This window comes from Parasteatoda tepidariorum, chromosome 5 (genome assembly GCF_982258835.1).
Source record: "Parasteatoda tepidariorum strain Cologne lab strain chromosome 5, Ptep-v5.0, whole genome shotgun sequence".
Classification (NCBI taxonomy): Eukaryota; Metazoa; Arthropoda; class Arachnida; order Araneae; family Theridiidae; genus Parasteatoda; species Parasteatoda tepidariorum.
In genome coordinates this window covers 67,496,124-67,518,752 of record NC_141759.1, presented here as the reverse complement: position 1 = coordinate 67,518,752, position 22,629 = coordinate 67,496,124, and the positions used below count along the sequence as shown (strand labels likewise).

Sequence of the window (22,629 nt, the reverse complement as noted above, 5' to 3'; positions counted from 1 at the left end):
ATGTTGATGACCTCGTTCGACAATTGGATCGAATTTGGCAGGAAATACCGCAAGAGACCATCCGGGAGCTTTATCGGTCTATGCCACGTCGTGTGGCAGAGGTCTATCCAGACTAGAGGCGGGTCAACACCTTATTTAACTAGTTACTGTAACTCTGCAATAAATTATTAAATTGTTCTGAAATTTTAATTATTTACTATTCTGTACATTGTCTTCCTATCCACCAATTTTCGTTTCAATCGGACAACTCCTTCTTGGTGCGTCAATTTTTTTGTTATAGAGTGTATTTGTTTGTTAAAGGAATTCAACGATTTGATCATAAAAGACATGAATTTGTTGACTTTAATTCGCAGAAAAGCTGTTTTGTCATCTTAATTTTGTAAAAAACATAGACTTCTAAAATCTAAGTATAGAATAACTCTGAATATTTAACTAATAACAAATTACATGATATTGAACATATACAGTTTTATAAGCAATTTAACATAAACTTGAAGTAATTTTGGAATGCTTGCATGTTGGTCACACTTGTAAAACTCAGACACCTTTTCTAAAGAAACCCACACCATATTGTTCCAGTTGTAAGGAACCGATTACTGTAAAACACATTTTGGCACATTGCAAAAAATTTAGAAACCAGAGACAACATCAATTTGGTAGTTTTAATCAATTTCTATCTTTTTTGAACTGAAGATAATATGCAAGTCAACATTTTCAATTGCATGGAGCATGCTGGCTTCTACTTATCAATTCAACTTTGATTTTGGTTTGTAATCAATATTTAGTAACTTAGTTGTAGGTTCGATATAGTCACTACTGGTTTTTAGATCAATGACTCTAAATAAATTAGTAACGATAAATTAGTAACTCTAAATAAATTAGTAACGAAGTAATAAATTAGTAATGAAGTAAACATTGTTCATGGTTTTGGATGTTCTTATATTTTTTCTTAATTGTAGGAATGACCTGTCAAATCACTAACATTCTGTATTGGTAAATAATAATAATGCTACTAAAGAGAAACTCTGAAAATAAATTCTTTTTAAATTGCATTTCTTTTAGACATAAAAGAAATATGTTAATGGTTTTTTCCCTCAGAGTATATCACAAATAAAAAAACTGTTACTATAATTTCTATGTACTCTGTTACTCATGCGCATCGTTTCTGCTGACTTTTCTCCATATTTATTCTCTTACTGTTCATTTTTCCTTAATTTTATTCCTAAAGCCTGATTAGGAGAAAAACTCTTTCTCCCCAAAACTCATACCCATATTTTCTTCTGTATAGTGTTTTAAAAAATTTCAATCAATATACTTTTTGTTAATGTGGCTGAAATAAAACTAATTTTTAAAACCTAATATTAAAAAATATATATATTGAAATCCTTTTTCCATGATTTTTTTTTCTTTCAGAATCAATATCAGAAAAAATTACTGATGGAGTTACCAATTTTGTAGACAAACTGTTACCTTCAAATGAGAAAGAACAGGCAGAAACTCAAGCATCACATCTAGGTGATAGTTTACCACAATATAAGCCTCTTATAATTAATAAAGACTCTGCTGAAATCGACATGCTTGCACCTGCATCCACGCAAAATGTGACGCAAAAGCTTGCACCTGTTCCTCGATCTAAACGAAAAGCAAGAGGTAACTATGCATTAACTTTTCTTGTAAAGGTTTCCTTTCTTCCATGTTGATAATGTCTCATATCATTTTTTTCCTTTCTCATTATTCTCAAATGTTTTAAATTTTCTTATATTTAAGACCAGGGGTGATTGTGAGCCCAAGTCAAAATTCCGGAAAATTTCTTGAGTTTAAAAAAGAAAAAGAAGAAAAAAAAAGGCAGTTTAAATTGAAAAATTAGAAAAAAAATAATTTAAACAAGGTTTTTTGCCTTTTTCTCAATATTTCTTAGTTTACTTAAAATATATTTAGAAATTTTACACATACCTATGATGACCTGGAGAAGTAAATAAAATTTACAAATATGTCTTTCTTTCTTGAGTTTATGATTATAGCAACTATTTACTGATAAAAAAATGAATATTAATCATGAATATAGGCTTATAAAGTATCTCTCTGGCTCTCCCTTACAAACAAATAAAATAAACTGTGTTTTTAAGTTCCACCTTTGAAAACTTAAATTCCGGAAACTTCTGTGATCAATCATTTTTTGAAACGTCTGGACCTTCGATCTCCGGAAACTTCCGGATCACTGTTAGAGAAAATTCTGGAAATCCGGATTTTTTCCGGAGCACAATCAGCCCTGTAAGACTAAATCATTCATAATTTATTTTTTAAATATGAATTTATCTGTTAAGAATATTAAAAGTTATAATTTAAAATTTGTTAACAAGAGTGATAAATATAATGTAAAAGCTTTGTAAAATAGTTAATAAAATAAATTCATGTTCTAAACATAATAGATTTTTAATAAATTAAGAATTTTTATTTAATTTTAAGTGTTGTACGTTTTATAAAATTTATTTATTCAAGAAGTATTAAAAATTTATTTTAAATTTGTATTAATATTGTTACTCATTTAAAATATTTATTTGTTACTAGGTATTAACTGATACAAATTTCTTTAATGAATAAAATAAAGATAGTTTAATATTTTATTAAGATACATTTCATTATTGAAATCATAATAATTATTGGAAAATATGTTTTAGAAGATTTTTAAATTTGTATATTTTTTTCCAATATGAAAATTAATTTTATTTTATTTGTTTATTTATTTATTTTTCTAAAAAATTGTTAATTGGTTTATTATTTTTGAATCTGAAATTTTTATCAAATTTAGTTCTAGATACAGTTTAGTTCTAGAACTGTATTTAGAATTACATTCATGATGAGAATTTATGAATACGTTCATGAATTCTTATTGAAAGTTATGAAATTGTATCTTTAAAACAATAATGCATATCATTAAGGCTTTCAACTGTCCTAGAGATATAAAAATTTACAAATATAATCTTTTGATGAAAGTAGAAATTCTTTGGAAAGTATACTACTTAATGGTAATTTCTGCTCACTAATATTAAACAGTTGAGCCATGTGTGAAACTCTTAAATTAAACCCTCAAAAAAGTATTTTACCTCAGTTGGATAAACAAACATGATTAAATTTAAATTAAATAAATTTGTACTTCTACCTAATCTTAAAAAATAAAGTGTAAAATATTGACTACAGTGATATTGTAACTGATATACTTTTATTAGCATTAAAATATTTTAATTATATGAATAACAAAATAATGTGTTAGAATAATTACAGTGAAGATTTTGATACTGTGGTAAATATTAATAAACTGGTGTAGATAAAAATAATAATAAATATGCTTTTATGATGCATTGCAAATTGCTAAAAATTATGTATGTATATTAAGATATTTTTAAATTTCTAAAATATGTTAATTGTGCCCAAAAATTATGAAAATTTTTTCAAACACTTTCCAGAACAGAAATAAGGATAGTGCACAGTTATAAATCAGTTCCTCTCTTTGGGAATTTTCTTTTCTCCTTGCTTTTCTTATTCACAAAACCTTTTCATCCATTGGAAAGGCATATAATGATGTAAAAATAAATGAAAAAGTTTGAAAGAGATAGAAATCTTAGTTGAAATCAAAATTGGTATCAAAATTTTTTGAATGAAAAAATATTTGACAAAATAATTTGAATACTGTGAATTATTTGAAATGATTAAGTTAATATTTTTAAAACTGACATAATAGGTTTACAAAATTTAAATTAGTTTATTATTTTTGGATTAATTTAAGCATTTTCTTTTGATAGTTGATTGTCTTTCAAATCAATTTTTTTTTATAGTTTTTAGTTCTGTAATGCTGTATTTATTTAATACATTGCTCTTTGGTTAATATTTCTATAAGTAATTATGAATGGTAGCATGGTCTTTAAGGCTCTGAGTTGTCACTCTAAAGCAGCAGTTCCAAATTTTTTTTGACCCTGGAACCCTAAATGATCTAATGAATGAACCCTGATCTAAATTTTATGAATTATTTTGGAAATAAAGTGAATAAGTGAAGAATGAAATTTTTTTATTATATCATTTTATCAATGTTAATCTGAAAATTAGTTTTTATGTCAGTATTCACAGAATTCACAGATGTCAGAATTCACAGGTCTGGAGCGGCATCTAATTGAGTTTTTAATTTGATTTTAATGCATGCATGAACTGAAAATGCATGAGCTGAAATATGGTTTACATCAGCATAAAAATGAAAAAGGAAGAAAATAAACGATGAGAATGGTAATCAGAGAAACATATTTCTTCTTTGTTGAAGTTGGGTATTTTCATTCAATTTGAAATACTAATGAAATTTTTAATAAATGATTATCTTTTTTTAAATTCATTTATTATATTGTTATTAGAAAAAACATTCTTTTAGAATTTCTTTCTTCAAAAGCATTTCATTTAAACAATATCATGAAAATAATGGGAATATTAAATAGATAATGGATTATTAATTTGATATGCGTTTAATTATAGATTTTGAAAGAATTCCTGATTCTCAGAACCCGTGTAACCCTTTCGCGGAACCTTACCATTTAGGAATGGCTACTCTAAAGGATCAGTTTTTATCTTTGATGGTGACATGAAGCTCATCAACTTTCATATGAATGGGCTCCAGTTTATCTTAAAAGTAAAGGGGACTGATGCAAAAAGTAGTTTTATAGAACAATGATTCTTAAAATTGTAGAGCCAAAACTATATTACGCTTTTGGCCAACAACTGACTGTTGTGGAATATAAGTAATGAAAATTTTTCTAATACTCTTACAATGCTTGTTTTCTTTAATGTGTTGAGATCATAGTGTTGGTACTATTCTACGTAAGCATTATGGTTGGTATAATCGGGGAACGGAAGCCACATTTACGCAAACGAGCATCTGGTTGTAAGAGTCATAGAAAATTTTCCAGTACTTATATTCCCATATGTTGTATTGCCACAACAGCTGGTTGTTGGCCAAGTGGGTCATGAATTTTTATTTTATTTCCGGTATTATAAGTTTTATTAAATTGATAGATTCAGGAAATCCTCAAAAAAAATCTTCTTTCAAAATATCTTCAATCTTGTTAGATCTAGGGTTAGAATACTATTGTTGTCAGGAAGGCTTTTGTGATTTTCCGCTTCATGTAATGTAAATGCAGATTAGTTCCATCAAGTCTTCCATGAATGTTAGTTTGTCACAATGCTTGATCCAGGAGTTTCTTTGTTTTCTGGGATGGGTTTAGAATTAAAAGACTTTGGAACCGAATATTGATAGCCATAAGCCCAAAAATGGATCAGCTGTTCAACGCCTCTTGTAAAAGGAAATAAAATGTGTTTTAGAAGTTTGAGAGTGTTTACCAGCTCAAGGTCAATTCATTCCCCTGATTGGTATTAAAAGTATACACAATGTTTCTATCTTAGTTGTTAAAAGCAAAGCAATTTGCTTTGTTGTTTTGATTTGTTTTAGAATGAATCAGAAAATTTTGCTTTCATGGATTTTGAATCAAAACAGCTTTACAAACTTAAACTTAATTTATTATTTTTTTTATCTATTCAGTATATAAACCTGGAAAACCTGGTGGAGGATGGGATGATTCCGATGATGAGGAAGAAGAAGATGTCATGGAATTAGCTAGAGAAGATATTAGCAAGTGCAGTTTAGTTTCCTTTGATTGCATTGATATAAGGTAATATTTTTCAAAACTTGTGCATTATTTATTCAATTTCAATATATATATTATTAATTTTTTAATTCAATTATGTTTAAATAATTTTTTAAATTTGTTTCTTTTTAATGTAAATCTGTGTTTATGTTGACATGCTGTAAGATTCATCACTATGTTCTTTATAAAGTGAACTTCAAAATTAAATCTGATGCATATATATGTGAATTTAATTAGTTTAATAATAAATATTTTTATTATCCCACTGCAACACAAAACATAACCAAAATCAGACTGAAAATTAAAATATAACAGTTGAGATTTAATACGTTGCTAATAGAAATTATACTTAAATGTATTCTCTCTAGAGCTGACAATTGATAAACAGAATAATGGTTTTATGCGTACAAAAAAGTGCTTAAAAAGTTTTAAAGTTTATTTATTAAAAATCAATTAAGTTATCTATAGAATGAACTAAAACATATGGAACATTTAAAATAATTATGAAAAATAAAGTTAAATAAATATGCAAGGAAAAAAAAGGAAAATATAAAACTAACAATATCTATTAAAATCCAAATACATTTCGTTTAGAAAAGTAAATCTGTGTCGTATTTGGCTGTTTTCACTATAATTAACTTGTATTCTTACAAAATTTTTGAATCCTTAACTAGTGTAGCACTAAGTACAATGATGCATCAAGGTTGTTCTTAAGCTTAGCTTTAAAAGGGATAAAATCATTAAAAAAAGAAATTTGATGTATAATGTAATAGAAAATTTTTAATTTTTTTTTCTTCAAATATTTCCTTTTAGGATTTAAGTTTTTAATTAAAAAATTATTCCCACAAAATTTTAGACTAAAGCAAAATATTTAGCTATTAAGTAAAGCAAGATTACTTGCTCTGATTTAAAATTTACTTAGTTTAGATCTTTTAGTTTTAACAATGTTAAATTCAAGTGAAATTCAATAGTAGAAAAATCTAAAATGCTTTTACAATTTCTTATTTATTTATAATGTAAGTTCAATCAGGACATTTTCCTATGAAAAATGCAGAACTGTCTAGTACAATCCCTCTTGTTCTCAGAACTTTTAATTTTAGAAAGTGTCTGGTTTAGTTTTTTTCTCTCTGAAGCTTATAACTTCAGCATAACAAATGCACATGAAAAAATAATTATATGTGAATTAACATAATCACATATTTTGCATGCATTAGTTTAATTAACTGGCATTCTTATAATTTTATCGACATACTCTTTTTTTTAATTGCTAATATAATTTAACAATATTAGCACATTAAGTTTGCTGACTGATTTTCAATAATTGGTCTGCTTCTGTTTTCATTTTCAAAGAATTTTTCTTTTCTGTACTGAGTTTTTATTTTATTTATTAATTTTTGTGTAATGAAATGACTGACTAAAAAATGGTTTTCTTGTATTATTGTTCTTACTGTATAACAGATATAATTTTTTAAAAATCATTTAGTCATAGGCTTAAATAAATTTTTCTGTAACTTCTGAAGATTAAGATTTCTTTGCATCCTTTCTCTTCTCGTTTCATTCTTACTTAATATTGGTCTTTCAAATTCAAGATGAAATGTAACTATACACCTACAAATTAGTTTATGGGTGGCTAAAATTTCTTGTATGTTTGATAAACCTCAAAATAAAAACTCTAAATATGAAAGCATCACCAGACAGAAAAAAACTTTAAACTAGTGAAACATATCTCTCAAAAGTTTGATTTTGAAAAATAACAAAATATATTTTTAGAGAGTGATTTTTGTACTCTTTAACATTTTAATGATTTCTAAGGAACAGTAAGTTTTTATTTTATAGTTAACAGACACTATATTAATTTTACAAGAAATATAAATTTTTAACACATTTGAAAATGGTGGCTTTTTTTTTTGTTGTTGTAATGATTGCTTAAAAAGTAAGATGTTTTACTCACATTTAAGTGGCTTTTTAGTATAAATATTTGTTATAATATGTGCCTGGTCTGGAATCTCTTATTTCAAAACTGTTACAAACCACTAGAAATATAAAATTATATTTGCTTTTTTGATTGTCCACTTTCTTTTAGCAACCAGTATTTTTGAAACAATATAAAGCTGAAATATAGCTTTTTACATAAAAAGCACAATCAGTGGTCACAGCTCATAGGGGAAGTCTGTATAAAAAAAATTTTATTGAAATTTGGTGTAACGCTAAGGTTAAATTTTTTTGGCCCTAAATAAAATAATCATTGTAAGGAATTAGCTATTAAAATGAATTAATTTTTAGTATATTTTTATCTCTTCCAACATTTGAGAATTTTATGAAACATTCTTCCAGTGATTATGAATTAAAGCAGAATTTGTCAAAAATAGAATTTTTCTATATTTTTATAAGGACTCGATCAGTTGTTTATTTGACCTTTTATATGAGTGGTAGACAAAATTTCTTTTATTCTAATTTATTAAAATATTAATACATCACCTTTTCTATCGCCAGAAAAAATATTTTCTGAAACTAGACATTCTGTGGTAGTGAACAAAATGGTAGGTATGTTCCTTTAAATTTCATCTTTTCAAATCTGTAAATTTTAAAATAATTTGATTCCTTTTTATTTTTCAGTAAAGTTGAAGTTAAAGATAGTGTAATAGATTGGGTTGATGAGCATAAAGTTGTTGATTCCTTCACACTAAATGAGCCACTGCATAAAATAGACTATTCATCTATTACATCTCTCTGTAAAAGGTAAGATATTTATTCCTAATTAATTTTGATTGCTTTATTTGTTTAAAATTATTTAGAAAGTAAATGTTTAGTAATAATAATGAAAATACTTCTTAGTATTATTAATTTATTCTTAAAATCCTTTTTAGGATGTGTATACTATTAAAATAAGTTAAATATTATTGAAGATTTATTTTTAGCTAACCAAGAACTGATGCTTAGTTTTAGCAAATAAGTTTATGTTGTGTATGGACATGAAATAGTTAATCTTTAGTTTTTTCTTTAAAAAAAAAAAGGCATTAACAATTTGATCCATAATTGTTAATGTTTTCAAATTCTGGGTTAGTTAAACAAATTTGTAAATTTTTTTATACAAAGTAATACTTAAAATAAAACACTACATACACATGAAAATCACATTTTTCAGAATGTAATTGAATTGTTATTTCCTCTTTATTTAGTGGTGGCTAATATCTGTAAATTAATAAATAAAAAAATAAATATCATGAAGTTAAAAGAATATTTTTAAAGTTTTTATGAGGTATTTTAAAACATAATTGACTATTTTTTTCAATATCTAATGTTTTGTATGAAATATCAATTTTTTCTTCTATATTTTTCACGTTTTCTTTGGCATTCTTTTGTTTTTGTAGCCATTGTTGTTAAAAATACAAAACTGAATAAGTTTGATATTTAATTAAGACATAGTTTATCAGTAAAACTGAAATCTTTGAATATGTTTTTTTTAAAAAATGACAATTGAAAAAGGACATAATTGGAAAACATGTAATTAGCTCTTTTTCATGCAAAGCAAACTTTTATAACTTCTTATGACCACTGATTAAAATGAATTTTGCGCTCAATTAATATTATTAAATATTTATTTTTTGAAATATTGACAGTTTTTAAGTAATTTTTCAAAATAATTTTCATTATAATCTTGCCCATTAGCTTAGCTATGGGCAAGAATAGCTTAGCTATTATTTAAATAATTGAATGTCCAGACAAAATAAAAATCTTTCAAAATTTAAAAAAAAAAAATAATAATTTAAAGTTTTAAAAACTCATATTTTGTTTGTTTTGCAATCTGAAAATTTAAAAACGAATGTTGAACTTTCATCTGCTTATCCTGAACAGCATATTGAAAAATTTAGAATTTCCATTTCTGGTAAACAATATTGTTTGCCAGATAGTGTTGCTTGTATTGTTATAAACAATATGTATTTTTCTTTAATACTGTGAAGTTTAAATAATTATATTTCTCTGATATTTAATATTTTTTTCTCTGTATTGTCATTTCAATACAACATGCAACTGCCGCAACACTATTACTTCTTCAAACATCTTTTTGTTACAAAAATCTATTCACATTTTGCATACTTGCCACCATTGCTTTTAATTATTCAGTTGTAATTTAATTTGCTTGAATTTCTATATAAGTAATTTGTTGCTTATGAATTTCTTCTAGCAATTTAATTTTGGCAACAAACAATAGATATTGTGTATGAATGAATCAATCTTATTATATTAATAGTGTTATTATATGCCTCCAGAGGGATTTTTTGAGCTTCAAAATAATATATCTAAAAATTTTAAAGAAAATGTTTTCTCAAATTTTTGAAAACATTTTCATTAACTATGTAATTTTTTTAAAATCATAAAATGGTACTTAAATGTGTAATTATTTATTTGAAATATTTAAATTCATGTGCGAGTTGCAAACATCAAATATGTTGTTCAGTTCTGATTAAAATATACAAAAAATTGAAAGCTGTTTCTACCATCAAAAATAACTATCACTTTATATTTATTTCTAAAAAAAAACGAAATTTATTGGGAAAAAAAAGCAATTAGAATTATACTTCATGATTTAAAGAAGAAATAAAATATTTCAATTGCATTTGTAGTTTATAAAAAATTCTATAGGGTTTTCTTATTTCGTTTTGTGAAATTTATGTTATTTAAAGTTAAGAAGATTATAATTTTATCCATTACACTAATTTATACCTACTAATTTTTCCTATTTTTAAGTTGCTCGTCATTGAACTGTGATAAAATATTGGCATTTCTCCTTTCAAAACTTGAAGAAAAAGAGGAACTTGTTCAGTTAGTAAGTTATTAAATAAAATTTTTATTTGATTTAAAAAATAATATCTTTTTCACTTTAAAATTAATCAAAGAATAAGACTTTTTTTGTTTGTTTATTCTTAAAATTGTGATAGAATAATAAAAAAATATATAAAAGTTTTTATCAAATTTTTTACACTTTTACTTCATAACAGGTTAAAGTTTAATTTATAAAAATAACTTTTTATACTTTTAGTTATAAAAAAAATAACGATAAAATCATAGGATTGGCAAATGAAATTACTGTTTGTTTTGGTTATTTTATCACTTTATTAGGTGTTGTTACTTTGCCACTCTATCAGGCGTTTTCACTTTGCCATTCTCTCAGTTTTTGTTACTTTATCATTCTATCAGGTGTTGTTACTTTGCCATTCTATCAGTTCTCTATCAGGGTTTTTCCCTATTATTTAGAGAAAGTAATATATTTTCTATGCTTGACGGAGGGCTTATGGAATCTATATTTCATTCCTTCTTTTTATAAAAATTAAAAAACCTGATTTTCAAACGAGGTAATGTTACTGAATAGATGTTTCCTATTAACACAATTGAAAATATTCTTTACAGTCATCTTCTATGAATATTGCCTTTGTAAGGGTAAAATAAGCAGAAACAAACTTCAGAACAGTTGAAAAAATTTATTATTTTTATAAATTTTATTTGTACTTGGATGTTTTATTATATTTGTTGGATTGTCATAAAATTTTAGTAAATAGCTATTAGCAGAAATAATGAAATAAAAAGATTACACAATACGACTTATCCTGTTTGTAAAAAAAATCTTAAGAAGTTTAAAGAAAAAAATACTTTAGTTTAGAGATGCAATTTTCATAACAATGTCAGTTTGAGAAATACTGACTTCATTTCCTTTTTCAGGAAAGGGGAACGAAACCTCTTTTTCTTAGTTTCTCACGTAAGAAATTTTCAAATGAGTGTCATTACAAATGTTTACTAGGAAATACTACAAAACCATAAAGTCAAATGCTTGAAAAGTCAAGGGTCTTTCATCTATTTGAATGTTTTGTTCCTTTTCAAAATTACTTGTATACAGTCAGTTGACAGATTAAGTTATAGATTATTTACCTATTACTAAATGTAAAAACTTCTGGCCTCTTTCTTACTTTTGCTAACATTACAATAACATTCTCGACTATTAACTGAACTCTCAACAGCCATTTGGGCAGCTGAAGTCTTTTGTCCTATCTTTTACTAAAACAATTGGAAAAGTAATGCCGGTTCATGGTATTTTGTAAGTTTATAATAAGAATGCTAGTGAGGAACATATCCTTATTTTAATAATCTTTTTCTCAAATTTCAACCATATCTATATCAAAACTATTTTATTATCCTCCATTTTAAATTTCTTTAATGTTATGAATTCTTTTATTTTGAATATAGATCAGTGGGCAGAAACCTATGACTTGTGGGTTACCTAGTCACCCACTGGGGAAATTTCAGTTTAGATTTTGTTGTTATATTAATATGTAAATATTTTCTTAGTTATTCTAAGATAATACGTAATCTAACATAGAAGTGATGAACCACTAGGAAAATTTTTTGTGGGGAAAAAATTCAAAAACAACCCTCTTAAAAAGGCATTGTCAACCACTGATCTAGAGTATTATATTTCACATTTAAACTTATCAATCAAGAATTTTTATATCTGTATCTTGAATTTAATTTATAAGGGATACTATTTTAGATCGGTATGAGAAAAGATAAAAATGCCCTATTTCAATTTTCTTTTTAGTTTTAAATCATAACTCTTAAGTGAAAATTTTAGTATCTTTATTTTAAAATTCCTATGAGAGTTTATTCTTGTGTAGTTTTCTAGTTCCATTCTTTTTGTATTTTATTTAAAAATTTCAATAGTTCCTTTGTATGTGTTGCATTTGGCTATATCACTGTTTAAAAAAAAAAAAAACATGATTATTTAACATTTTCTGCTTTTTAAAATTTCATAAAACATTGAGGAGTTCTTGCTTTTTATAAAAATTTACTACAGCTTAAAGTGAAATGAATAATGAAGATTTGTTTGGATTATGACAACTAAATGATTAGTCATTAACCTTTGTTTTGAGTAGTTGTGGGAATTGAGTTCCTTCGCTCATTTTTTTTTACATTGAAACCAATCCAAAATCAATTAATTTTGTATTCAATTGATAAGACTGGAAACAAGTTTGTTTGTTTTTTTGGTTCCTGTTGCATGAGAATTTTTATTGGATCTTGGATATTTTCACATTGTTTATTTCAAATCTGCTATCAGTTTTCTTCTGATGCTAAGTTTTTTTTAACGACATTTTTAGTTTATTTATTGTGAAAATGTACAAGTTTAAAAACCTGTGTGTAATAGGGAGTTGCGTAAATGAAATGACAAACTTCTAGCGGAGTTGGGACACGTCATCAGGATTAAAATTGCATATGAACCCATGCCCGTAAATGTTGTCATATACCGCTAGGGGCGCTTTCTCTATTATGAACTATTTCTTTATGTGCTTCGCAACAGGTAATAATAGGGAAGCATCCCTAGTTAGTTATGACGACATTTGTGGGCATGGGTTCCAATGCAAATTTAATCCTTATTATGTGCCCTAACACCATAGAAGTTTGTCACAAAATTTATGTGACTCCTTATTATGCATGACCTTTTTCAACTTGAACATTTTAAGAAAATAGATTGAAAATGTCATTCTAAAAAAGTCTATAATTTTTAAAAACAAAACAAATTATAGATTTAAAATCCCCATAACTAAATAAAGTTGGATTAAGTATTTGTAAAAAAGCAACAAAAAGTTTGTTCCCTAGCGTAATTTTTGTCTTTGATTTTTTTATTGTTACATACAAACAAATTCACTCAAATTGGAATATAGGGCTTCTATCATAGCTTCCCATCTTGCTGTATTTGTGGCCAGATATTTTGTCTCTCACCATGTCTTTCCTATTGTTTTAAATTTATTTACAATTATCTTGCGCCAAATATTTTTAGGACTTCCTCATTTTCTATTTCCTGTGTAGAAATAAACTATAAAAGATTTGAATTGAGGAAACTGAAGTTTGTTTTTTAAAGCAATTAGGAGTTATTGTATTTACTTAAGTTTTGTTTGTGTTTTGTAAAATGTTCTAAAGTTCATTCAAGAAGTAATTTTGATATTAAACACAAGTTTTTATTTAAAAATCATGTTCTTTTTATTGATTCATAAACTATAATATGAGGTTATAAAAAATAGCATATCAGTGAGGTTATAAAAAATAATAGCATATAATATGAGGTTATAAAAAATAGCATATGAGGTTATAAAAAATAGCAATAGCATAGCTATAAAATAGCATATCAGATGAATGGCTTCTTCTGTTTTATTGGCTCTCTCATTGACTTCAATAGAAAATTAAAGCAGTCCATCTTGTTGTATGATTTAAACAGCTAATTCTGATCATTAAAATAGAAAACTATGCTATCAGGGAATGGCTCAATAAATAAAAAGCGTTTTTGTTTCTTGTAGCTACAATTTTAATAAACCGGATTTGTGAATTGTCCTGCTTTCCTTCTTTCTTTTCCTTTTTTTAAAAGTCTATTTTAAGACACGAATGATGCAAAATTAAAATCTTGCGTAAATTTCAGGACATTCTCTACTTTATATTTAAAATTAATAACTTTCTAGTTAGCACATTAAAAAAATAAAACTTCTATATGACTAACTTGGCTATTTATCATTTTCTAATGCATTTGAAATTTGATTTTTAAATACTTTTTAAAAGTAGTTATATAAATACAAGCATTCAATTTGTTCCTGCTTTCTAATTGATATGAACACTACATTTTGTTTCCAAATTTAAATATTTTTTGGTAGATAGTTTTTTTTTTACATAGTTATTAATTATTATTAAGTCTATTTTATAAGAATAATCAATAAAACAACTTTTTTTAGAGAGCCCTTATTTTTGTGGAATATTTAATATTTCACGATATTGTATCACTTGAATCCCTAATGAAGATTTTGGTTTCTCCTCTGAATAATTTTATTGAGAAAGCTGAAGAGGCACCAAATTCAGTTAAAATTAAAGCTAAAAAGGTTAGTAAAGTTTTGTTTGTTTTATGAAAGTAACTATTTAATGAAATAAAAACTTAGAAATTATTATTATTTTTAAAATTACACTTAATGTTGTCTTGAGGAAGAAGAAAAAACGATTTTCATGATATAGTTTTGTTTACATCTTATGATAATAACATGTCTAATTTATCCTTTATTTTTATGATTTTTATTGTGCCAAGTAGCCAGCAATTGCACGGCCATATTTTCATAGCCCGGTATGTACCCGCACCTGGCAAAACATTTTACAGCCCAGTACTAGGCACAGGGACATGGTTTTTAGCCGCAAGAACCGGCACCGGGTACCCATCTAATTTTGCTGGGTATCCAGTGCCATGTCACACTCATTTATGTTTGACACAACTATATTCAGAATTCAAGTCGTCTTAAATTATTCATATATATAGTGCAGTTTTTGAAATTCAATAATTCCATCAGTTTCTTGATGGAAAAGCTGTACTAAGGTAGACCTAGTTGCACATTAATTACTATTGTTGCTATCGGGCGATTAAAAACTAAATCCTGATAGTTTAAAATAGTTTTCTTTGAATATAATGCCATTTCAAAATATCCCATGTTTAAAATAATTTGTACTAATAAATGCTTAGTTTAATAATAAAGCTCACTATTACCAGATGTTTTAATTTCATTGCAAAGTTTTACTTTAAACATTCTACATTCGAACAGTTAATCTAAATTACTTTTAGACCGACAGACTTAGAGGTTGGGCAGCTCCGAGGAGCTAGGCACATCAACTAGAGATCTATTGTACCCAAACTCTAGATCATGACTAGCAGAAAAGCTTAGTAGCTGAAACAAAGTTTTGCAAACACCTGACAGGAGTATTTTGTAATTCCCAGGCTTTAATACAATGTTGCCCTAAATTCTCAAATCTTTGAGCAGAATAGACCTCACAATCACAAAGTATATGTTGTGAAGTCTTCTCCTCAAGATGATATCTTCGACTAAAAGGATCAGATGCAATACCCTTAATGTATAGGTGTCTCCTGACGGTGCAGTATCCAGTGAGAAGACCAATAATCTTTCTCAAGCTGTTCCTGTTAAGCTTAAGAAGCTCTTTTTGACGCACACCAGAGCAGTCATGATTTAACTCATTAGCTTGTCTCAAACCATGTGAGTTGAGCCATTTCTCATGGGCAATCTTGGCATGGATCTTGAAAATAGATGCCCTGAAGGATGTGGGAGAAATTCCTAAAGCTGGTTCAGGGTCTCAGAAAATCACACTGGAGCCAGCCCGTGCAAATTTATCTGCCATCTTATTACAAGGGATACCCGTATGTCCTGGCACCCAGTGTAGGATTACCTTGTTATGAGTGGAAGGGTCACAGAGGACTGAGAAGCACTCCCACTCAAGAGAAAAGGTGTATTTGCACCTTGTTAGTGATAGTAGAGCAGCCTGACTGTCAGAGCAGTATATTTAGATAACTCTTGTCTAAGTACATCCTGCAACAGAAGATGATAGCATAGAGCTCAGCCTGGAAAACAGTGGCAGAACTAGCAAGAAGGAAGTGATGTATGGTACCATCATTGGAGCAGTAAATACCTGCCCCTGATTCAAGACCAAGCCTTGATCAAAGAAAACTCCGAGAAACTTGACTTTCTCAGTAAGTTCTAACATATGATCAAGGTAATTTCAGAACAGGAAGACCAGAAGAGTTAACAGATGCGCCAGATTCTGATCACCGGTTAGCAACTTCTAGAAGTGCATCATTCGCAATTTCAGATACTGTTTTGTCATATTCGACTCTGAGAGCAATAACACAGTCATCAGCATACCCAACATAGGGAATTCCATGATTCGCTAATCGAACAAATAATGAGTTCATAACCATACATCATAGGATGGGGGACAAAACCCCAGTCTGAGGTAGCATTAACTTTAATGTTAATGCCCAGTAAATAGGAACAAACATACCTGGAGGACATCAAATTAGCTATCCACCTGGTGATAATCAAATTGGTACCACTGGTCTTAAGTGCATTGGTGATGGTCTCAACCGGGACTTTGTCAAATGCACCTTCAATATCAATAAATACCACCAGAGCAATCTCTTTATCTGAGAGAATTTTCTCAAGAATGAAGGAGAGCTCCTGTAAATCTGAGTCAGTTCCCCAGTCATTCTCACTACAAATAGTAGAGGAATTACTGTAAAGAGTATCATTCTTTACAGGATAAGACCCAAGAAACTGCACTCCAAGCAATTCGCCAAGAGCCTCTACCCCAGACTCGCTATACTTTCCGTTTGTAAGCCAGATAACGTTAAGGTTGCAATGGCAGAAATTGTGTTAACATCGCAGAAAGTCTGCCAAGAGCGACGTTTAGCCACTCTAATAGCCTTGTTATAAGCAGTGAGAGTGTTACAATAGAACTGCAATTCACCAGATTTCTTTGCCCTGTTAAAACGCTTCCTTCATTTTTATGAAATTTACTAAGCACAGAAGACCGCCTAGGAACTCGCCTTGGGTAGCTAGAGGACGTAACATTACCTGATACATGATATGATTTGAGTATGAGCTGTTGCACTTGTTCAACAGTCCTCTCCACATTATCTACATTATTGTGACCCAGAGAGGTTCCCCATCTTCCTTATCAGCTCTTTTCTAAAGAACCCCAATCAGCTGTTCTGAGATTCCTCCTCATGGCCTTCACTCCATTGAGACCTTTAATAGAAAAAGTAATTAATTGGTGATCTGAAGCAGTGACTGCATCAGCTACCTTCTAATCAGCAATATAATCTACTGAAATAAAATTACATAAAGTAAGGTCAATGACTTCCCTTCTGTTATGCATAACAAAGGTAGGTTCATAGCTTTATTAAGGGCAAATAAGTTTAAAAATAAAATGTGGTCCATTAACACATCCCCTGTAGGTTGCAATCACTACTACCCCATACTGTTAAATTATTTTTAGAAACTTTATTTGAAATTTATTTTATTGAAATCTAAAAGTCAGACATATGTTTTTATTTATGTAAGCATAGAATTAATTTTTTTGAACTATGTGTTGTAAAATATTTGTTTGACAGGAAATTATATGATTTTTATCTTTTTAATAAATGTTATACTGTAAGGCCTGGTAATGAATCAAAATTTTAGCTTAAGATTTTATCAATTTCACTTATATTGCACTGTGCTAATTATACTTATGCATACATACTTAGCTGATAATAAGAGTTGAAAACTATAAATGGATATAAAGGATTAAAAAAATATTTTCAGATCTTAATTTTTAACTAATTGCAATTTTTTGTGTATTGCTTTTACTTTTATTTCCAACATACTGTGGATGGGTTTTCTTTAAGTACATTATCTACTTTTTTTTTTTTTTTTACAGGTGTGTTTGATCATTAAGAACCTCATCAAATCTTCACCTCATTCTTTTCCGTTTGCATCAACACAAACACCAATCAAATGCAATACATGATGTCTATGTGAAGATCATATGAAGTCATTGATAAAAGAATCAAACTCAAATTTATGTCTATTTAATTTATTTGTTGATGATTTATGTATACAAAAATGAATGTCTGTGTGTGTGTGTCTCTTTTATAGACTCCTTAACCATCTGACCGAAAATATTGAAATTTGGCATGAGGATAGTTCGAAGCACAACGAGCCGTTTGAGCGGGCTGAGCGACAAAGTGGAATTTTCTGATTGGTTTTTTGCCAATTTTTTAAATTTAACTATAGACAATTAAATTTTTCTAATATTTTAAAGATAATATCAGTGATATTTGCTCCGCCCTATAAATGGGTGCGACGAATGTGTGTGACAGAAAACGAATTCTTGGCCATAGATAGCGCCACTGGAAGAATCGCACCCCTCTGCCTAAACAGGCATACGAGAAAGAGAGTGATATTTGTCAGCTTATAGCTCTATTTGTTCAAACAAAGTTTATTGCTGGTATTTTAATATTTAATTATTTTTTTTAGCTACGTCAGATTAATTCAAAGGACAACATAAACGTGATGGCAATTGGGGACTATGTCACAAATTCATAGTTCTGATGTCATCCGATGCCGTTGTATAAAAGTAAATATTTTAAAATTAATGGTAACTGAAGTGGAAAAAAAAATTAGCTGTGTATTCAGAGACAAAATTCATCTAATTCGCTTAAGAGAAAAGTAACAAAAAACGCAATGCATTGACGCCACAGATTCCTTATTAAAGTATTATATGTATATTGAAATATATATATAAAAAAAAAAGCTATGTCTTGAAAGACAAAATTAATGAAGTTAAGGTACTTATTTGTTTAAGGGAACTGTGAGGAATTGTCATCCTATTTTTGACGACAATGATGCTTAATTAATGTTGATAATATGTATTAATTGAAGAAAAAAAATAACCTACCTACTAAAACGTTTATGGGGGGAAAATGCTTATTTGTTTTGATGATATTATTATTGAGACCAATGCTTAATAAATATAGGTAATATGTATTAATTGAAATAAAAAAAATAAGCTACGGGAAGAAAGAAGGAAAATTAATGAAGAAAAGGTTAATGGGAAATTCGTCCTGTAGAAAATTGCCATATGCAGATGAAGCTTAATTAATTTTGATAATACATACTATTGGTGTTATGACAATTGGTGAAGTTTTAATAAGAATTTACTATGTATTTCAGAAAATATTTTACCAGTGGTAGCAAATGTAGTGTGTTAATATTTAAATGAATTAGAATTAACAGAACTTTTTTTCCACCACTACTTCTAGATATTTTAAACAGTAAATTAAAAATCAGATAGAGAAATGGTCCTGTTCCAAAGTTCTTATCAAGGTCTCGTATAAGAATTCTGTTTGTTTTTAAAATTTAGGCTTTACTTTTTTGCTACCACTGATAAATGTATTTTGCACAAAACTTGAATATTGAAAGGTTATGCAATAAATACTAAATATACTAATATAATTATAATGATATATTAAGGATTATTAAAACTGCACCAATAACTCATCAGTTTTAATATCGATACTGTCAAAATAAGTCTTTAACAACCCCTTGAAGGTGATATTCATCAGGAAAAATTACTTGAAAGTGGTAAATTTTGACTATTGTCAGCTGTAATTAAAATTCTATCATTACAATCAGAAAATTACAAACCCTATTTTTTATAGTTTTTCTTTTGTGTGTCAAATATAGATTTATTTATGTATGTTTTTTAAAAATTATACAAGGTGTATGTATATTAACCATTTGTTTAAAATGATGTATAAGAGAATTAGTTGAATTTCTTCACTATTCAATTAATTTCTTGTCCCAAAATTAATTTGAGAAAAAAATTGCAAAATGGAGAATGATGGAATTAAGCCTAAACTATGAAATAGAATTTTTAAAAGTGTTCTGACATTGTTTCACTATTCATTGAATGTAAAAATCGAATTACGCTTTTTTTAAAGGAAGAATGCCTTATTCATTTGGTTCTATTTAAACTAATATAGCCATAATCTTTTTCTTTTTTTTTCTTTATCAAAGTTTGTAAAGATTTAAAGGTGTTGTTTAAAAGGTTCCATTTATCATTTGCATTTCAAATTATATCATTCCTATTTATTATGTTTTTGTTATCTACTGTTCTCCTATCACAAGAACTGTTTCAGGCATCAGACTCTTGTGCTGGCAATTATGAGGATAAGAGTCTTTGAATAAGTGTATCGAGTTTTAATTTCATGTAGACTGAACGAGTCTGGTCATTTCTTAATTTTCTGCATACTAAAAATTATTATATTCTAGTTTCTACAGTAACAAACAACCTCATACTTTCAGCTAGTAGTTCTCATGCAAGCAGAACAGTAATTTTTCTGTTGTATCAAATATTTTAATTCTGTTGCAATTTGTAACAAACTTCTCAATTACATTATTATAAAGGACTGTTATGAGTAGTTGTTAAAATGTTTTATTTTAAAGACTTATTACGTCACTCGAATAAAGTTATGTCATGTTTACTTCATTTCTTCTGAACGATTTTTGTTTTATGACTACAATAACTTTATTGAACTAAAATTGAACAAATCAAATGTTGCTAATAAAGATTTTTATAATTGTTTTAATATTTTGTAAGCTTTCTTAGGAATTTTTCATTAAGATTGCTAGAATAAGTAGTTTAAAGTAGGATGCTCAAGTAAATAAAATAATAATAATAATATTTCCTTTTTATCTAAAAGTAGATTCATCGAATAAAAATAAAGATGGTAGGAAAGTAATGGTATTTTTTATCACATCATATAATACTAAGGCTTATAAATTAACTAAATTATACAGAGGTAAAATAAATATATAATTCTACAAAGGTAAAATAAATTAACCGTAATGTCCATGGAATAAAAGTAAAATATTTTACTAAGCAAAGTAAATGCAAATTAAATATTTTAATCCTAGAAATTTTTTGATTGTCTTTAACTATTTTAGATATACTTATTTGTAGTATTGTATTGAAAATACCGAGATTTTCAAGAAACTACGTGGAAATTAGTAGCAACAACAGCCAAAAAATCGATCATACAATAGATTGACGAAGAAATCGGCACAAATAAAGCAAATTTAAAAAACGATTAGTAAAGTGTGTGATTCGAAACTCGCAAGTCGTAATAATAATAATTTGCAATGACATCGGCACAAAGCGCTCTTTTTTAATGCGCAATTCGAGTAACGCAATAATACATATTAAAAATATCGGGATTTTCAAAATTGTGTAGAAATGCAGAGCAATATCTGCCGAAAAAAACAGCTTGTATTTACGGTAAAATAGGCTCATATAAAGCACAGCAAAAGTGATTATTAAAATACGTGATTCGAAACTACGAGTCGTAATATGGTATAAAAATATCGAGAAATTAAAAACTTTATGAAAATCTGATAATATAGCTGCCGAAATCACAATCGAAAAGTCACTTGGATTAAATGGGCACAAATCAATCGCTTAAAAAAACTTTGTTTCGAAATATGTGCATAGAAATAATATATTAAAATTTTTAATACTATGTTGAAATCCGTAGCGATAATTGCCGAAAAAGTGATAAAATTTTTTTAGAAGAAACTAGATAGATTTACGGAGGAATCTGCGCTATTTCAGCGCGTTTAAAAGTGATAACTCGGATGCGTAATTCAAAATTTCTGACTTTTTTTTTTTTTTTAAATTATAATAAAAAAAAATTACAATTTTTTCATTATATTCTGGTGCTACCGTGGTACACTTAACAGGATTATTCACTGATTAATTAATGAATTTATGTTTTGTCAAACTATAGTCAGTTTTTCTATCCTAAGTTTATCAAGTTTATATCCATAATTTTATTTTCATGTGGTAGTATAATCTTATTTAATTTAAGTTTTGTTACCAACGTTCTATTATTTCGAAGTAATTTTAACATTTTTCAAATGCTATATTTCTTCACCTGTTGGTGAATGAATGATATATCAAAAAGTCCACCACAAAGACAAATTTCTTCCAATACTTGATCCAGAAGTTCCCTTTTCTTCTGGATTGGTTTCAAAATTATAATGCTACTGAGTTAAACATTGGTAGTCATTAACTCGAAATTTGATCGGCTGTTTAATGACGGCTATATTATAATATATATTTATATATAAAAACAACAACCCACAAATTGCAGCAAAACGTCTAAAATAAAACCTAAAATGCAGTTAAAAACAAGGAAAGAGCACTTGTCGCTTAACAACGATCGTGCCATCTGTATATGCTTGATTTAAATGTTGTTACATATGGCTTTATTGGAAATATTAATCCATAATTACGGCTGAAAATGTGGAAGCAATGAAAAACCTAGAGATCAATAGGCTAATTTTATGACACATTTTGCATTTAGTTCAATAAACTACAAACTTTTAAATTTATCGTTTGTGACTATTTTTTTTAAATAAAAAAGAAAAAGCTTGATAAAATTTAGTGCCTTATAAGGCCTGACAGCCAAATAAATGTTACAAATTATTTCTTTTTGTGTTTTTCCTTACGGATTGTCTATTAGAATTACAAGTTAATA

The 22,629-nt window shown here is 27.6% G+C and overlaps 1 protein-coding gene across 2 annotated transcripts in view; it reads left to right on the top strand.

Moving 5' to 3' along the window:
• The window catches only part of LOC107455561 (AP-4 complex accessory subunit Tepsin), a 33,043-nt gene extending 12,364 nt beyond the window's left edge, over window positions 1–20,679 (top strand). The window contains exons 8-13 of one of the 2 annotated variants that reach the window (XM_016073177.4): window positions 1,414–1,650; window positions 5,576–5,705; window positions 8,298–8,420; window positions 10,431–10,509; window positions 14,450–14,593; window positions 17,967–20,679. In XM_016073177.4, coding sequence (XP_015928663.2) covers window positions 1,414–1,650; window positions 5,576–5,705; window positions 8,298–8,420; window positions 10,431–10,509; window positions 14,450–14,593; window positions 17,967–18,056 — 803 coding nt within the window. In that variant the 3' untranslated portion in view covers window positions 18,057–20,679. Of the gene's footprint in view, window positions 1–1,413; window positions 1,651–5,575; window positions 5,706–8,297; window positions 8,421–10,430; window positions 10,510–13,850; window positions 13,966–14,449; window positions 14,594–17,966 lie in introns of those variants that run through there. The other variant, XM_071184821.2, reaches the window with a different exon arrangement.
• The last annotated feature ends 1,950 nt before the right edge of the window (window positions 20,680–22,629 follow it).